This window comes from Schistocerca americana, chromosome 9, assembly GCF_021461395.2.
Source record: "Schistocerca americana isolate TAMUIC-IGC-003095 chromosome 9, iqSchAmer2.1, whole genome shotgun sequence".
Lineage (NCBI taxonomy): Eukaryota > Metazoa > Arthropoda > Insecta > Orthoptera > Acrididae > Schistocerca > Schistocerca americana.
Genome location: NC_060127.1, coordinates 10083560 through 10100971, shown reverse-complemented (window position 1 = coordinate 10100971; position 17412 = coordinate 10083560). Strand labels below are relative to the sequence as shown.

General features: G+C 41.0%; 1 protein-coding gene across 2 annotated transcripts in view; it reads left to right on the top strand.

Annotated features, from left to right (window-relative positions):
* The window catches only part of LOC124551060 (mitochondrial 2-oxodicarboxylate carrier-like), a 92320-nt gene that overhangs the window by 44200 nt on the left and 30708 nt on the right, over nt 1-17412 (top strand). For both annotated transcript variants that reach the window (XM_047125938.1, XM_047125937.1), the window contains exons 5-6: nt 2305-2457; nt 16592-16711. In XM_047125938.1, the coding sequence (XP_046981894.1) occupies nt 2305-2457; nt 16592-16711 (273 nt within the window). The remainder of the gene's footprint in view (nt 1-2304; nt 2458-16591; nt 16712-17412) is intronic.

Here is a 17412-nt window from a genome sequence, read left to right as displayed (position 1 = left end):
ATATAGAAGAGGCAGGATTTCTGACTTCCTGCTGTTGCTGTTAATATTATTGCGGTTAGAAACATCCCTACCCAAGCACTTTGAGAAATCAATGTTATTTGGCTTCCATGGGACAACCCGGTAGCTCTGAAACCATTTTTAATTGTGTTTTCAAGGTCCATTTTTTCAATCATTTCTTTCAAGATTGGTGCAAAGTCCTCTTTAGTTATAGCTTTTCCACCGTTGTTTGTTTGCCATGTGAATGCAGCATTATTCCATTCACTTTTGAGAGATCTGAAGGCAGCAACATCAGCAGGCTGTAATATTCATGTAGAATTGGGATACAAAGATCTTTCATAGCTCGCTCAAGTGGTATGTTAAATGGGTTTTATGCCCAACAACAATCAGAATTACTGCTCATAGGATGTTATTTTCTTGGAGATATGGATGAAAAACGTTAGCAATGAACTCGAAGAAAACTTCAGATTTCATCCATCCATAGTGGTTAGACACTGGACACTGGAGGACGACGGTTCAATCTTGCGTCCGGCCATCCTGATTTAGGTTTTCCGTGATTTCCCTAAATCGCTCCAGGCAAATGCCGGGATGGTTCCTTTGAAAGGGCACGGCCGACTTCCTTCCCCGTCCTTCCCTAATCCAATGAGACTGATGACCTCGCTGTCTGGTCTCCTTCCCCAAAACAACCCAACCCATCCATCCATTGTCGCTTCTCCCGATGCCTCACTTTTCAGGAACCTTGCTGATAACGTTGGTAGTAATTCTCTGATAGGGGTGCATTAACATCTTTCCATCTGCTGAGAATGTGGACATGACAGTGAGAGTAGCTTTGGCTGGACCTTTCTCTACTTCATAGACATTTTTACAGCCTGCGGGTGCAAGTACAATATCTTTCTTAGGCCATAGAACAAAATTAGTTTCATCACCATTGAAAATACAGCTTGGACATGACAGCACATCAAATACATTTTTCTCCTTAAGGAGGTCTTTTGTGGACGTAAACCATCCTCTCACATCTTGTTCATTAACACAAGCACTTGCAGCAGTTACACCCTCAGGTGTTCTTTCAGAAACTTCCGGATGCCTTTTTAAAAAGGCAGAATACCATTTGTTACCAGGGGTGTCATCCTTAAAAGGATTAGGACGTTTACTGTTATGAAGAAATTCTCACACGCTTGCCTGAATATCTTGTTTTCGCCGTGGGAATCCCTTCCGAGCACATTCAAAGATCCACCTGAAAAGATAATTAAGAATATTGTCAGATATAATGAATTAGCTTGTAAATTTTCAATGAGTCAATCTACACGGGTAGCAATACTCACCAAACAAGGGTGTTTTCCTCCTCTGTGCTCAGTATAGGCGCTGGCCCATGGGATGTTTTGGTATCCTTATTACTCAGCCGGAATTGTAATGTTGATCTGGGAATTCCATACATTCTGGACGCTGCTTTGAATGAGATGCCTTTCTTTACTCCTTGGAATGCTTTCTGAAGGCTTTCTTCACTGTATGAATCTTTTCGCCTAGGACCCGTATTTCATTCAGTTTACTTCTATAATGAGAGAGATGCAAAAAATGTTAAAATCAATGCCAATTATTGCTTAATAATTTTCCAGTCATTGGTACATAATTTTCCGGCTATTGGCACACAATTTTCTAGTTGTTGGCACAGTGCCATTTACTGGTTACAGTTATCATTTGAAGTTGCTGTTTTTACAGTTAGATTTATTTCCCATTCTTATCAAGATTAAAATTAATTTCACTATGAAAGGGAATCAATGCAAAATACCAGTTGTTGGCACCTGGTGCCAATAATTAGAATTACATGCTTTGCAAAATCCAGTTATTGGCACAGTTTAAACTTCTACACTTTTGAGGTTAGAATGTTTCAGTTTATTCCAGTAACTCCATACTGATTGTATTTGATAACCATGGTATCATAATTTTGAAATATGAGATGTCCACACAATTACAGCACTTAATATAATACGGCAGTATTTCTTAACTTACCTCTTAGAAAATCCTTTCTTGCACAGGGAACTTCACAACAATCGACTTCAGGTCAGCTTCCCGCCAAACCAGTCCCCAGAAGGCGTTGAAACAAATGCAGCGCAACAAGCAAAAACAGAGGTCTTCATCTGTTTCTAAAATAGCACTACCAACTTAAAAATTTCCTTATTACAAAATGTTTCTTAGCAGGGTGCCAATTACTGGTGGGGTGCCAATAATAAGGTCGTTTACCCTATAAAGCTGCACAACAGTATATGATGAACAAAAGTAATAAATGTTTTGAAATGTGACATGTTTCAGACGTATTTTACAACAGGGTTGTGTGTCGGTGTGACCGAAGCGATTGTGATGAATCCATTCGAGCGAGTGAAAGTGACCCTGATGGCAGACAGGTCACCTGTGGAGAAGGCGCCCAGCACGTGGGACGTCCTAAAGAAGATCGTCAGCAACAAGGTAGCCAACGCACACAGCTTTCTTAAGCCGTATCGGTCCATTCTGAGAGCTGCTGCTAGTCTGGCCCAGCCTCTTCAGTTGTACGTTGGGAGCAATTACATTTTATTTGGCAATGTTTTGAGAGCTTTTTAGCAGAGTGAGTTTGCATCAGTTTTCAATAATGATTTTTGTGTGTGGTCGACATTCTCAAAGTGAGCGATATGTGTAGTCTGAATGGAGGCTGCAAAGAAAGAATCTATAATCACACAGAATAACTAACTAAAGTTATTAACATTTGACTAAGAATATTAAGGATATTTTGTTGAACAGTTCGTTTCTTAATGCAAACTGGGAATATAAAGCAATGAATGCAGTCATGGCTAAAAGAGGGTCCGGTGCTGTTTGAGTAGTCATTGTGACAGACGAGGACTTTTGCTTCCAAAGATAATGTAATCACTTACAGGACTTACCAAAACTGGCAGTAAAGAAGTGCCTCAAGTATTTGCTTGTATCGAGCTAATGTAATCATCTACACCACTGTGGCATTGTGGAAGCATTAAGAAAGAGCAGTGGTGTTCTTTGATGCAGACTTTCACACACACTAGTCTCTTGTGTATAAAAGAAGACCCTAACAGAAATAGCCTAAGGCAATCTATTCATAAACATAATACTTGCCAAACATTAAAAGTAGATATACTTATAACCAGCCTTAAAAAATGCAGTACAGCTATGAATGTCTATGTATAAATATAATAGAGGGAAACATTCCATGTGGGAAAAATATATCTAAAAACAAAGATGATGTGACTTATCATACGAAAGCGCTGGCAGGTCGATAGACACACAAACAAACATACACACAAAATTCAAGCTTTCGCAACAAACTGTTGCCTCATCAGGAAAGAGGTAAGGAGAGGGAAAGACGAAAGGATGTGGGTTTTAAGAGAGAGGGTAAGGAGTCATTCCAATCCCGGGAGCGGAAAGACTTACCTTAGGGGGAAAAAAGGACGGGTATACACTCGCGCACACACACACATGTCCATCCACACATATACAGACACAAGCTTGTGCTCCCGGGATTGGAATGACTCCTTACCCTCTCCCTTAAAACCCACATCCTTTCGTCTTTCCCTCTCCTTCCCTCTTTCCTGACGAGGCAACAGTTTGTTGTGAAAGCTTGAATTTTGTGTGTATGTTTGTGTTTGTTTGTGTGTCTATCGACCTGCCAGCGCTTTCGTTTGGTAAGTCACATCATCTTTGTTTTTAGATATGTCTATGTATAAAGCATTTTAAGAAATTACCGTCACAGGCACATCAGGTCTCTCTGCTAGAAGTGGCTGAAAGGAAAGGCTTTTTATACACTTGAATTTCAAAAATGTGTGAAAGATAATTTTAATTACCATGTAATTTGTAAGACTGATTGTAGCATCATTCAAGGATTATGTAGTTGTTCTTGTGTAGTGTTCTTTTATTTATATACATCCATTTGTTTGTGATACACTTCAGTTTATAGTATATGCCAGGTGATCAAAATGTCAGTATAAATTAAAAAAACTGAATAAATCATGGAATAATGTAGATAGAGTGGTACAAATTGACACAAATGCTTGGAATGACATGGGGGGTTTTATTAGAACCAAAAAAATACAAAAGTTCAAAAAATGTCTGACAGTTGGCGCTTCATCTGATGAGAATAGCAATAATTAGCCTAACAAAGAAAGACAAGGCAAAGATGATGTTCTTTACAGGAAATGCTCAACATGTCCACCATCATTCCTCAACAGTAGCTGTAGTTGAGGAATAATGTTGTGAACAGCACTGTAAAGCATGTCCGGACTTATGGTGAGGCATTGACGTCGGATGTTGCCTTTCAGCATCCTTAGAGATGTCGGTCGATCACGATACATTTGCGACTTCAGGTAACCCCCAAAGCCAATAATAGCACAGACTGAGGTCTGGGTACCTGGGAGGCCAAGCACGATGGAAGTGGCGGCTGAGCACACAATCATCACCAAACGATGCGCGCAAGAGATCTTTCACACGTCTAGCAATATGGGGTGGAGCGCCATCCTGCATAAACATCGTACGTTCCAGCAGGTGTTCATCAGCCAGGCTGGGGATGATTTGATTCTGTAACATATCGGCATACCCCTCACCCGTCATGGTAGCAGTTACAAAGCCAGAATCACGCATTTCCTCAAAGAAAAAAGGCCCGATAACGGTAGATGTGGTAAATCCAACCCATACCATCACTTTCTCGTCGTGCAGTGGAGTTTCCATGACAGTGCTAGGATTTTCGGAAGTGCAAATTCTGCACTTGGGCGCGTTGACAGACCCTCATAGCGGGAAATGAGCTTCGTCAGTCCACAACACGTTACTCACCCAATCGTCATCTTCCGCCATATTTTGAAACGTCCACACCGCAAATGCACTCTGCTTCACTAAATCGCCAGGTAACAGTTCATGATGCTGATGGATTTTGTACAGATAGCATCGGAGGGTACGCCTCTGTGCCAACCAAACAATAATGTATGGAATGCCGATGTGACGTGCAGCTGCACGAGCACTTGACTTCCCCGTGCATAGACGAACCCGCTACAGTCTCCATTTCTTACTGAACCGTCTCTGCAGCATTACGCCTTGTGCTCGGTTGGCCATTATGGGGTCTATTGTCTAAACAACCTGTGGCTTCGAACTTCGAAGTCATTCTCACCACAGCTGCATTTGTCAACGGAACTTGACCCGTTCGAATCCCCTTCATATGGCGATAGGATTGTAACGCTGAACTAGCACATTCCCCATTCTGATAATACAACTTCACTAAAAGCGCCTTTTCGGGTAACGTCAACATGCTGCGAACGCTGGCGGATCTGATTCTCTCTCTCATTACAGCTCCTTTTATACACGATTGTCATGCACAGTCACTGACGTTTTGCTGTCCAGTGCCATCTGTCGAACATTTTGTGAACACCCCCCCCCCCCCCCCCTAATAAAACCCCGTGTCATTCCAAGCATGTGTGTCAATTTCTACCTCTCTATCTACATTATTCCGTGGTTTATTAAGTTTTCAAATTTATACTGACTTTTTGATCACCCAGTATATTACTATAGAATAAGCGACCTTGTTTCCTAATGTTAAATGGAATTTTTAAAAATTACGGTTGACATCAGTTGCATGCTGATGTTTAAAGATGGATGAATCAATGTAGATTGGAAATGGAAAAAACATGTTAAGTGCCATTTTTTCAAAAAAAAGCATTTTCAGTGCTGTTCTGTACTTGGTGCTCTGTTGGGTGTCCTTAGACTTATGCCAAGTGTCATATCGTGGAGAGAATGCCAGCCAGTGCTAGGCCCAGGACTTCCATCAGCCAAAGCTATGAATCCATTCCATGTAAGTTCAATGCATACATCTTGCTCATCAGATGGTAGAGTTTTGTCAGGGCTGGCTCTCCCAAGGCCATCAGTAGCTCTAATGGAATGTTGTCTACTCCCAGGGCCTTGTTTCAGCTTAGGTCTTTCAGTGCTCTGTCAAACTCTTCACATAGTATCATGTCTCCCATTTCATCTTCATCTACATCCTCTTCCATTTCCATAATATTGTCCTCAAGCACATCACCCTTGTACAGACCCTCTATATACTCCTTCCACCTTTCTGCTTTCTCTTCTTTGCTTGGAACTAGGTTTCAGAATGAGCTCTTGATATTCCTACAATTCATTCTCTTTTCACCATAAGTTTCTCTAATATTCCTGTAGGCAGTATCTATGTTACCCCTAGTGAGAGATGCCTCTACATCCTTGCATTTGTCCTCTAGCCATCCCTGCTTAGCCATTTTGCACTTCCTGTCGATCTCATTTTTGAGACGTTTGTATTCCTTTTTGCCTGCTTCATTTACTGCATTTTTATATTTTCTCCTTTCATCAATTAAATTCAATATCTCTTGTGTTACCCAAGGATTTCTATTAGCCCTCATCTTTTTACCTACTTGATCCTCTGCTGCCTTAACTATTTCGTCTCTCAAAGCTACACATTCTTCTTCTACTGTATTTCTTTCCCCCATTCCTGTCAATCGTTAGTTAATGCTCTCCCTGAAACACTCTACAACCTCTGGTTCTTTCAGTTTATTCGGGTCCCATCTCCTCAAATCCCCACCTTTTTGCAGTTCATTCAGGTTTAATCTACAGTTCATTACCAATAGATTGTGGTCAGAGTCCACATCTGCCCATGGAAATACCTTACAATTTAAAATTTGGTTCGTGAATCTCTGTCTTACCATTATATAATCTATCTAAGACCTTCCAGTATCTCCAGTCTTCTTCCATGTATACAACCTTCCTTTATGATTCTTGAACCAAGTGTTAGCTATGATTAAGTTATGCTCTGTGCAAAACTCTACCAGGCGGCTTCCTCTTTCATTCCTTACTCCCATTCCATATTCACCTACTACGTTTCCTTCTCTTCCTTTTCCTACCATCAGGTTCCAGTCACCCATGACTATTAAATTTTCGTCTCCCTTCACTACCTGAATAATTTCTAATTTCTTTTATCTCATCATACATTTCATCAATTTCTTCATCATCTGCAGAGCTAGTTGGCAAATAAACTTGTACTAGTGTAGTAGGCATGGGCTTCGTGTCTATCTTGGCCACAATAATGCGTTCACTATGCTGTTTGTAGTAACTTACCCGAACTCCTATTTTTTTTATTCGTTATTAAACTTACTTCTGCATTACCCCTATTTGATTTTGTATTTATAACACTGTATTCACCTGACCACAAATCTTGTTCCTCCTGCCACCGAACTTCACTAATTCCCACTATATCTAACTTTAACCTATCCATTTCCCTTTTTAAATTTTCTAACCTACCCGCCCAATTACTTATTTTTTATATTTTTGTACAAATCATTGATGTGCAAAAAGAGATACACTGTTTTCTGAATGTCCTAGCAAATGTGAGATTTGGCACGTAGAACTTTTTACACTTCCGCTTTTCAACTAAGAAAAGAAGTAAAAACTTTGAGGTTTGCCAGTGACATTGTAATTCTGTAACAGATAGCAAAGGACTTGAAGGGAATGGACAGTGTCTTGAAAGGTGGGTATAATATGAACATCAACAAAAGCAAAACATGGGTAATGGAATGTAGTGAAGTTAAATCAGGTGATGCTGAGGGAATTAGATAAGAAAATGAGACACTGAAAGTAGTAGATGAGTTTTGCTATTAGGGCTGAGTAAGAAGTGATGGTAGCTGAAGTAGAGAGGATATAAAATACAGACTGGCAATGACAAGAAAAGCATTTCTTAAGAAGAGAAATTTGTTAACATTGAAGTGTTAGGAAGTCTTTTCTGAAAGTATTTGCTTGGAGTGTAGCCATTGATGGAAATGAAACATTGATGATAAACAGTTTAGGCAAGAAGAGCATAGAAGCTATTGACTTGTGATGCTACAGAAGAATGCTGAAGATTAGGTGGGTAGATTGGGTAACTGATGAGGAGGTACTTGATAGGATTGGGGAAAAAAGAAATTTGTGCCACGACCTGACTAGAATAAGGGGTTGGTCGATAGGACACAATCTGGAACATCAAGGGATCAACCACTTAGTATTAGAGGGAAATGGGAGGAGGGGAGGGAAGATCATAGGAGGAGACCAAGAGATGAATACAGTAAGCAGATTCAGAAGGATGTATGTTGCAGTAGTTATTCGGAGATGATGAGGCTTGCACAGGATTAAGTAGCATGGAGAACTGCATCAAACCAGTCTTCACACCAAAGATCAGAACAACAACAATGTGCTAGAAGTGCAGATATGAACACACAAAATTTTCATTGGCTCTTCTAATTTCTAATTAGAATTGTAATTTGTTGCCCACAGTTGTGCCTTGGCAGTCAGAGACAGGGTTCACATGTGTGTGTGTGTGTGTGTGTGTGTGTGTGTGTGTGTGTGTGTGTGTCTTAATTTAGAAGTAGACTTTTTGGCCATTGACCGAAACCTTACTTGTTTAGCAGTCATTTTGTTGTGCCTGTCTTTGACTCGACATTTCCAATATATAGAGAAGCAATCTATTATTTTCATAACATTTTCGTTATTCCATCCACAAATTTCCATTGTCTAATTAGAAGAGTAATGTTTTAGGAGTGAAGTGAGATTTTGATATGTGTTGACAGAATAGTAAATAACTTGAAAAGCTGTTATGTTTGAGAGAATCATTATACTGTAAACACAATATTTTGAGTGTTTAAATATCCATTAAGCAGTGGCAGAACACACACATAAAAAACTCTTGTGATTGGCAAGTTTTCGGAACCAGTGGCTCCTTCTTCAGGCAGAAGGGTTGAAGGGGAAGGAAGAAGGGTGAAGGAAAAAAGGACTGGAGAGGTCTAGGAAAAAGGCTAGATATTGGGAAAGTCACCCAGAACTGTGGGTCAGGGGAGACTTACCGTACGAGATGAGAAGGGAAGACTGATTGTTGAACACTGCATTGGATGAGATTTGAAAACCTGAGACCTTAAAGATGGAAGACACGGTAATATGCAAGACACAGATTACTACTAAAACATTGTGCATGAGTTAATAAGAGTGAGAAGCTAAGTGCATTGTACGTAACAGAGGTTGGAGGGGGCAGTGGAAAATAGACAGGAAAAACAATAAAAGATGTAGGAAATTAAAACAGAGTGAAGCAAAGACTAGTTACAGTGAAGAAAAGCTGAGATGGAAGAAATTAACCTAAATTAAGGTCACAGGGGTGGCGAGAACTAAGGATGTGTTGTAGTGCTAGTTCCCACCTGCGGAGTTCTGAGAAACTAGTGTCTGAGGGAAGAATCCAGGTGGACGCGTGGTGAAACAGGTGCTGATGTCATGAATGTCATGTCATAGAACATGCTTTGCAACAGGATACTGTGAGTTCCCAGTATATACCATGTGCCTATGCCCATTCATCCTAATTAATAGTTTGATGGTAGTCATGCAGATATAGAAGGCTGAACAGTGTTTACATAACAGCTGGTATATGACGTGTCATTTCGTAGGTGGCTCTCCCTTTGAAAGTATGTGTTTCGCCAGTTACAGGACTGTTATAAGTGGTGTTAGGAGGTTACATAGGGCAGGTTTTCTAGTGGGGCGGTCACAGGGGTAGGAGCCACAGGGTAGGGAGATAGGTGTAGAAGGAGCTTAGGGTCTAACAAGAATATTGCAGAGATTGGGAGGACGACGGAAAACTATTCTAGGTTCAGAGAGAATGGGCCTCATTTCAGGGCATGATTTTAGGAAATCACGGCCCTGTCGAAGTAGCTGATTAACATATTCCAGACCAGGATAATACTGAATCACCAATGGTGTGCTCCGAAGCTGTTTTGCAGAGGGATCGGAAGTATCAGGATTGGATGCTGAAATATGGCATCCCGGCTATTACACAAGTTGAAAATATGGTCACTATTTTTTATAAACTTAAATTTGCCATATTTCGTGACAGTACCTATTCCATTAGACGTTTGCAAGCAAATATAAGTCTTGGCTTCAGTTGTCTAAGTATGATTCCACAATGCATCGTTGTCGGCTGCAGAAAATCACGTGGTTCAGCGTGTTTCTCTCATTTTGGTGTTTCAAATACAGTTTCTTCCAATGTAGTTTCTTCTTTTCAGATAATACAAAAATAATAGTTAACATAATTCAAAATTATTTATGACTGCGACCTTCACATTGTTCTTCCGTCAACACACACCAAGAGTTAGCTTCCGACTCAGACTGACTATAGTCAAAGACTACTCCAACGTCAAAGATATTTTACACAATCAGTTTCTTTGCTATTCTTCGATACATTTTCTAATAGTAATCAATATGCTTTTACTCTCAAAAACAGAAGTAAATTAACATATATTAAGACAAATTATAATAAATTCTGACAAAAATATAAGAAAACATTTTCAATTCAGTATCGACAAATACGGTAAAAAAAATAACATCTCCCAGATCCATTACAATGCGACAGTTTAGGTAATCTGCTTTTTTAACTAGGCTGGTGGGGTAATTATGTGCAGTAAAGGCTGAGATGAGAATGGTGGTATATTGCTGTAAAGAGTCTGCATCTGGACAAATATGTTTGTCCGGATGCGAAGGCTGTATGGGAGGGAACGTTTAAAATGGAAACGATGGCAACTGTCAAAATGTAAGTACTGTTGTTTATTGGTAGGTTTAATGTGGAAGGAAGTTGGTAGTTGGCCTTGTGACGATGAGATTAAGATCAAGGAAAGTGGCGTGGGATTCAGAATACGACCATGTGAAACTTGATTGGGAGAAGGTATTCAGGGATTCCAGGAATTGTAGCAGGTCAGCCTCACCATGAGTCCATATGGTAAAGATGTCATCAATGTATCTAAATCAAACCAGGGGGCGAAGACATTGATCCCAGGAAAGCCCCTTTCAAGCAAACCATGAAAAGGTTGGCATAGGAAGGAGCCATCCTGGTTCCCATGGCCATACCCCTGATCTGTTTGTGTGTCTGCCCCTAAAAGGCGAAGTATTTGTTGGTAAGTACAAAGTTGATTAAGGAGAGTAGCAAGGATGTCAAAAGTTGAGAATCAGGTGGGCACTGACTGAGGAAATGTTCAGCAGCAGACAGACCATGTATGTGGGGGATGTTGGTATAGAGGGAAGTGGCATCAATGGTGACATGCAAGGTGGGAGTGGGATAGGTACGGATTTTAGACGATCTAGGAAATGGTTAGTATCTTTGATTTAGGAGGAGAGTTTTTGTACTATGGATTGCAGGTGTTGATTGACTAAGGCAGATATACGTTTGGTGGGTGGTTTGAAGCCAGCAACTGTAAGAGGGCCAGGATGATTGGGGTTGTCCTCTGCAGAACTCCAGGCTGTATGTTCCCTAAAAGCTGATGACTCCATCATTATCCTCCCAGCAGTCAGAGGGTCTACCACTGTGGTACTTGACCAAAGGGAATATGCTAATGAAGATCTACGCCAGCTGTCTGACAACTCTACATACAGCGTCTGCCATCAAGATCTCATCCCTGTGATGAAACTGACCTGCAGATCCTCCTTAAAACCTCACAAGGACTAACACCTCGATCCATAGAACTTTTCATGCCACCTAAACCACACACCCCCATCTTTTACCTTTTTCCTAAGATCCACAAACCCAATCATCCTGGCTGTTGTATAGTTGCTTCAAACCACCCACCAAACCTATATCTGCCTTAAGTGAAACACCTGCCACCCATAGTACAAAAACTCCCTCTTACATCAGATACCAACCATTTCCTAGATCGTCTGAAATCCGTGCCCGTCCCACTCCCACCACACACTTTGCTTGTCACCACTGATGCCACCTCCCTCTATACCAACATCCCCCACATACATGGTCTGTCTGCTGCTGAACATTTCCTCAGGCAGTGCCCAACTGATTCCAAACCTATGACATCCTTCCTACTAATCTTAATCAAGTTTATACTTACAAACAACTACTTCATCTTTGAGGGGCAGACATACAAACTGATTAGCGGTACGGCCATGGGAACCAAGATGGCTCCTTCCTATGCCAGACTTTTCATGGGTTGCTTGGAAGGGGCTTCCCTGGGATGCATAAGTCATCAGCCCCCGGTTTGGTTTAGGTACATTGATGACATCTGTTGATCTCGTCCTCACTGAAGGCCAGCTACACACTTCCGTCCACATTAAATCTACCAACAAACAACAGTACTTACATTTTGACAGTTGCCATCCTTTCCATGTTGAACATTCTCTCCCATACAGCCTTGGCATCTGAGGCAAACATACACAACTGGCCATTAAAATTGCTACACCAAGAAGATATGCAGATGATAAACGGGTATTCATTGGACAAATATATTATACTGGAACTGACATGTGATTACATTTTCACGCAATTTGGGTGCATAGATCCTGAGAAATCAGTACCCCGAACAACCACCACTGGCCATAATGACGGCCTTGATATGCCTGGGCATTGAGTCAAACAGAGATTGGATGGCATGTACAGGTACAGCTGCCCATGCAGCTTCAATACGATACCACAGTTCATCAATAGTAGTGACTGGCGTATTGTGACGAGCCAGTTGCTCGGCCACCATTGACCAGATGTTTTCAGTTGGTGAGAGATATGGAGAGTGTGCTGGCCAGGGCAGCAGTCGAACATTTTCTGTATCCAGAAAGGTCCGTTCAGGACCCTCAGCATGCAGTCGTGCATTATCCTGCTGAAATGTAGGGTTTCACAGGGATCGAATCAAGGGTAGAGCCACGGGTCATAACACATCTGAAATGTAGCGTCCACTGTTCAAAGTGCCGTCAGTGCGAACAAGAGGTGACCGAGACATGTAACCAATGGCACCCCATACCATCATGCCGGGTGATAAGCCAGTATGGCGATGACGAATACATGCTTCCAATGTGCGTTCACCTCGATGTCACCAAACACGGATGCGACCATCATGATGCTGTAAACAGAACCTGGATTCATCCGAAAAAATGACATTTTGCCATTTGTGCACCCAGGTTCATCATTGAGTACACCATCGCAGGCACTCCTGTCTGTGATGCAGCGTCAAGGGTAACCACAGCCATGGTATCCGAGCTGATAGTCCATGGTGCTCCAAACGTCGTCAGACTGTTTGTGCAGATGCTTGTTGTCTTGCAAACGTCCCCATCTGTTGACTCAGGGATCGAGACATGGCTGCACAATCCGTTACAGCCATGTGGATAAGATGCCTGTCATCTCGACTGCTAGTGATACGAGGCCTTTGGGATTCAGCACGGCATTCCGTACTACCCTCCTGAACCCACCGATTCCATATTCTGCTAACAGTCATTGGATCTCGACCAACGTGGGCAGCAGTGTCGCTCACAATATGATAAACCGCAATTGTGATAGGCTACAATCCAACGTTTATCAAAGTCGGAAACGTGATGGTACGCATTTCTCCTCCTTACACGAGGCATCACAACAACGTTTCACCAGGCAACGCCGTTCAATTGCTGTTTGTGTATGAGAAATCAGTTGAAAACTTTCCTCATGTCAGCACGTTGAAGGTGTCGCCACCGGTGCCAACCTTGTGTGAACTCTCTGAAAAGCTAATCATTTGCATATCACAGCATCTTCTTCCTGTCAGTTAAATTTCGGGTATGTAGCAATTTTAATGGCCAGTAGTGTATTTGCTCGGATGCAGACTCTTTACAGCAATATACCACCATTCTCACCTCAGCCTTCACTGCATGCAATTATCCCACTAGCCTAGTTAAAAAAGCAGATTTCCCAGGCAGTCGCATCCATTCCTGGTACTGCTGATCCCTCCACAAAGCAGCTTTGGAGCACACTATTGGTGATTCAGTATTATCCTGGTCTGGAATGTGTTAATCAGCTACTGCAACAGGGCCATGGTTTCCTAAAATCATGGCCTGAAATGAGACCCATTCTGCCTGAACCTAGAATAGTTTTCCGTCGCCCTCCCAATCTCTGCAATATTCTTGTTAGACCCTATGCTCCTTCTGCACCCATCTCCCTACCCTATGGCTCCTACCCCTGTGACCACCCTGCTGCAAGGCTTGCGCTATGCACCCTCCTATCACCACCTATTAATAGCCCTGTAACTGGCAAAACATATACCATGAATGGGGGAGCCACCTGCAAAACGACACGTCATGTACTGGCTACTATGTAAAGACTGTTTAGCCTTCTACATCAGCACGACTACCACAAAATTATCAATTAGGATGAATGGGCATAGGGTATATACTGGGAACTCACAATATCCTGTTGCAAAGGATGCTCTACGACACGACATTCGTGACATTAGCACCCATTTCACCACGCGTGCCATCTGGATTCTTCCCTCAGACACCAGTTTCTCAGAACTCCGCAGGTTGGAACTAACACTACAACATGTCCTTGGTTCTCGCCACCCATATGGCCTTAATTTAGGTTAATTTCTTCTGTCTCAGGTTTTTTTCATTGCAACTACTCTTTGCTTCGCTCCGTTTTAATTTCTCGCATCTTTATCAATTAAAGACATGAAGTCTGTAAATGAGTCGGCAATCATTTTATTTTTGGCACTTTAGTTTTCACAAGTCTGTCTTGTTCACACAGATTTCTTTACACTTTATTACTGGTTTCAGCTTACCGCCTTCTTAAGATCTGTTGTTAATATAAATGTTGTGTAAGTGACCAGGTTCAATTAGTTAAGACTAAATCTATACAAGTATTAGTGATGCATGAAATATAAAAATATAATATGTGTATAGCAGTCATACATACCGTTGAAATATTCTGATAAAAATCATTGTCAAGTTAAACATGTGAGTACATGGTAAATGCTGATAATACTCACATTGCGTCAGGTACTTAATACAAGAACCTAATGCCAGCAGAGGGCACTTTAGCTAGAGTACATAGTAAAACAGTGTCGCCAGTATAAAGATTAAAATGCATTATGCACTGTCTTCAGTTAAAAAATTTTCCTTTGGCTAAATGAGCATCTGACATTAAAAACATTTGCTGATATACTATATGTGAAATTGGACTCATACTTGAAATCCATAAAAAGCACAAATACTATACAATACAGCCCTTAGCCTGGGTAGGTAACATACAACCTTTTATGAATGCCAGTGTAAAAAGTATAAAAATAAAAAATCACAACATCTTCAATCCTAAGAGATCAGTTAACAGTGACGCTAATCATAATACAATTAATAAACTAGTGCCCCTTAATTAAAAATAGAAAATCTATAATCAATATTATATAAGAGTGCGGCATCAATGGCGAATATGTCATGGCTTCTCTGCATGACTTCCTTGTTTTCCTGTGGCTGAGCTAACAGAGGAAGGCCCTGTCTCCTCGTTGCCGGCGGCCGGCAGACGCCAATCTGCTGGGCTGCTCCACGCTATTCAAACTAGTAGGTCTCTGAATTTATCAAAGTGAGTATTCAGGTTAAACCCATTCTGTTCATTCAGCAGTAATGCCGGTTGTTGTTTTCTGTGCACATAAGTTTCCATTACTTCGAGCAGGTTCTTAACTGTCCCTTTGACGCCCTATGAAACACTTTCATATTACTGTCTATATATCCTACTGAATGTCTTGCTCTGTCCAAATGTGTACCGAAAGCGCTCTTATTTTGACTATATGTATGTCCTCCAAAACGAGTGGAAATTTCTTCCTGTCTGAACGATGTAAAATCTATCGCAGTACTGGCAGCTAATCTTATAAACATCAGATCCCATATATTTATTGCTGTAGTTGCCACCTTTGTGCCATTGCTTACAGCCAATTGTACCTTTTGTCTGAAACCCAGTTTTTATTTTTGTTTTTCCTGGAGGCCTGCGCAATTCTGTCGGAAAACGCGCCATTGTATGACATAACCACAAACATCTTTCATTGTCTTTCGTGTCTATATTTCACTGCCCGCTCCCACCTATGTTACGTACATTGCACTTAGCTTCTCACTCTTATAAACTTGTGCAAAGTGTTTTAGTAGTAATCTGTGTCTTGCATAATACCCTGTCTTCCATCTTTAAGGTGTCAGGTTTTCAAATCTCATCCGATACAGTCCCCAACAATCAGTTTTTCCTTCTGATCTCGTTCGGTAAATCTCCCCTGACCCGCAGTGCTGGGTGACTTTCCCAAAATCTAGCCTTTTTCCTAGACTAACAGTCTAGGAAAAAGGCTAGATAATATAATCCGTCTTGATTGCAAAATTTTTTTATACATATGACCGGTTCAAGCAGACATTTACTACTTGGGCCTGTGTATGTGCGGTTGGATATGGGTGTGTGTGCGAGTGTATACCTGTCCTTTTTTCCCCCTAAGGTAAGTTTTTCCGCTCCCGGGATTGGAATGACTCCTTACCCTCTCCCTTAAAACCGACATCCTTTCATCTTTCCCTCTCCTTCCCTCTTTCCTGACAAAGCAACCATGGGTTGCGAAAGCTTGAATTTTGTGTGTATGTTTGTGTTTGTTTGTGTGTCTATCGACCAGCCAGCGCTTTCGTTTGGTAAGTCACATCATCTTTGTTTTTAGATATATTTTTCCCACGTGGAATGTTTCCCTCTATTATATCCAATATAATAATTGTATCAATAATTGATCATTTTTGTGTTATAAATATTCATTAAGCACGCTCACATTCTTTTCAGGGCTATGGTGTGGAAGGCCTCAACAGGGGAATGTCTGCTACTATAATAAGTCATGGGATTTTCAATATGGTGTATTTCGGTGTCTTTAAGTCGCTCAAGAGCCGTCTTCGACCATTTTCTGTAAGTTCTGTGTTTCCACATTCTCAGAAATCCTATTTGTATGAAAATATTTGTATAAATTTCCAAACTATTCATTAAAAGTTAATATAGTTAATAAAGTGAAAAGCCGAGCACATATATGGTGTGAATGTGGTGAAAAATATTTATACAGTCTACATAAAATTGTAGGTAACATTTTAGATGCTCAGCACTATGCAGCTTTCATATTCTTGATAAATGATCCATTTGTAAAAACACCTATACACTTTATATAGATTATTTTTATTCTATTGGAATTTGGAACATGACTATCATCAGGGATCCTAAACTGACAACAACTGCATCCAAATTGCCATAATGTTTGTGCCAAGCAACTGTCAGTATTATTCAGCCAGGGGGTAAGACTTGAGAAATATAACTATGTAAATGTGTGGTAACTTGTTAAAACCACTATTTAGAACTAGCAGCTCTTGCTAGCTTTAGTAGAGGTCAACTGTACTGAATCCTTGCAGTCTGGTGTTCTGTGATCTACACTACTACAGTTCTCATCTTGGAAAAGAGGCACATGTAATAATAGTAGGAGGTGCAGGTAACATTTTGGACTGTAACCTCAATTAGACATCAGGCACGTTGCTGAGAATGCTGTGCACTAGTGTGTGGAGTGTGCCACTCTTTGAGAGATATGGTAAACCCTGGAAGAAGGGTGGTGGTGAGGGGATTAC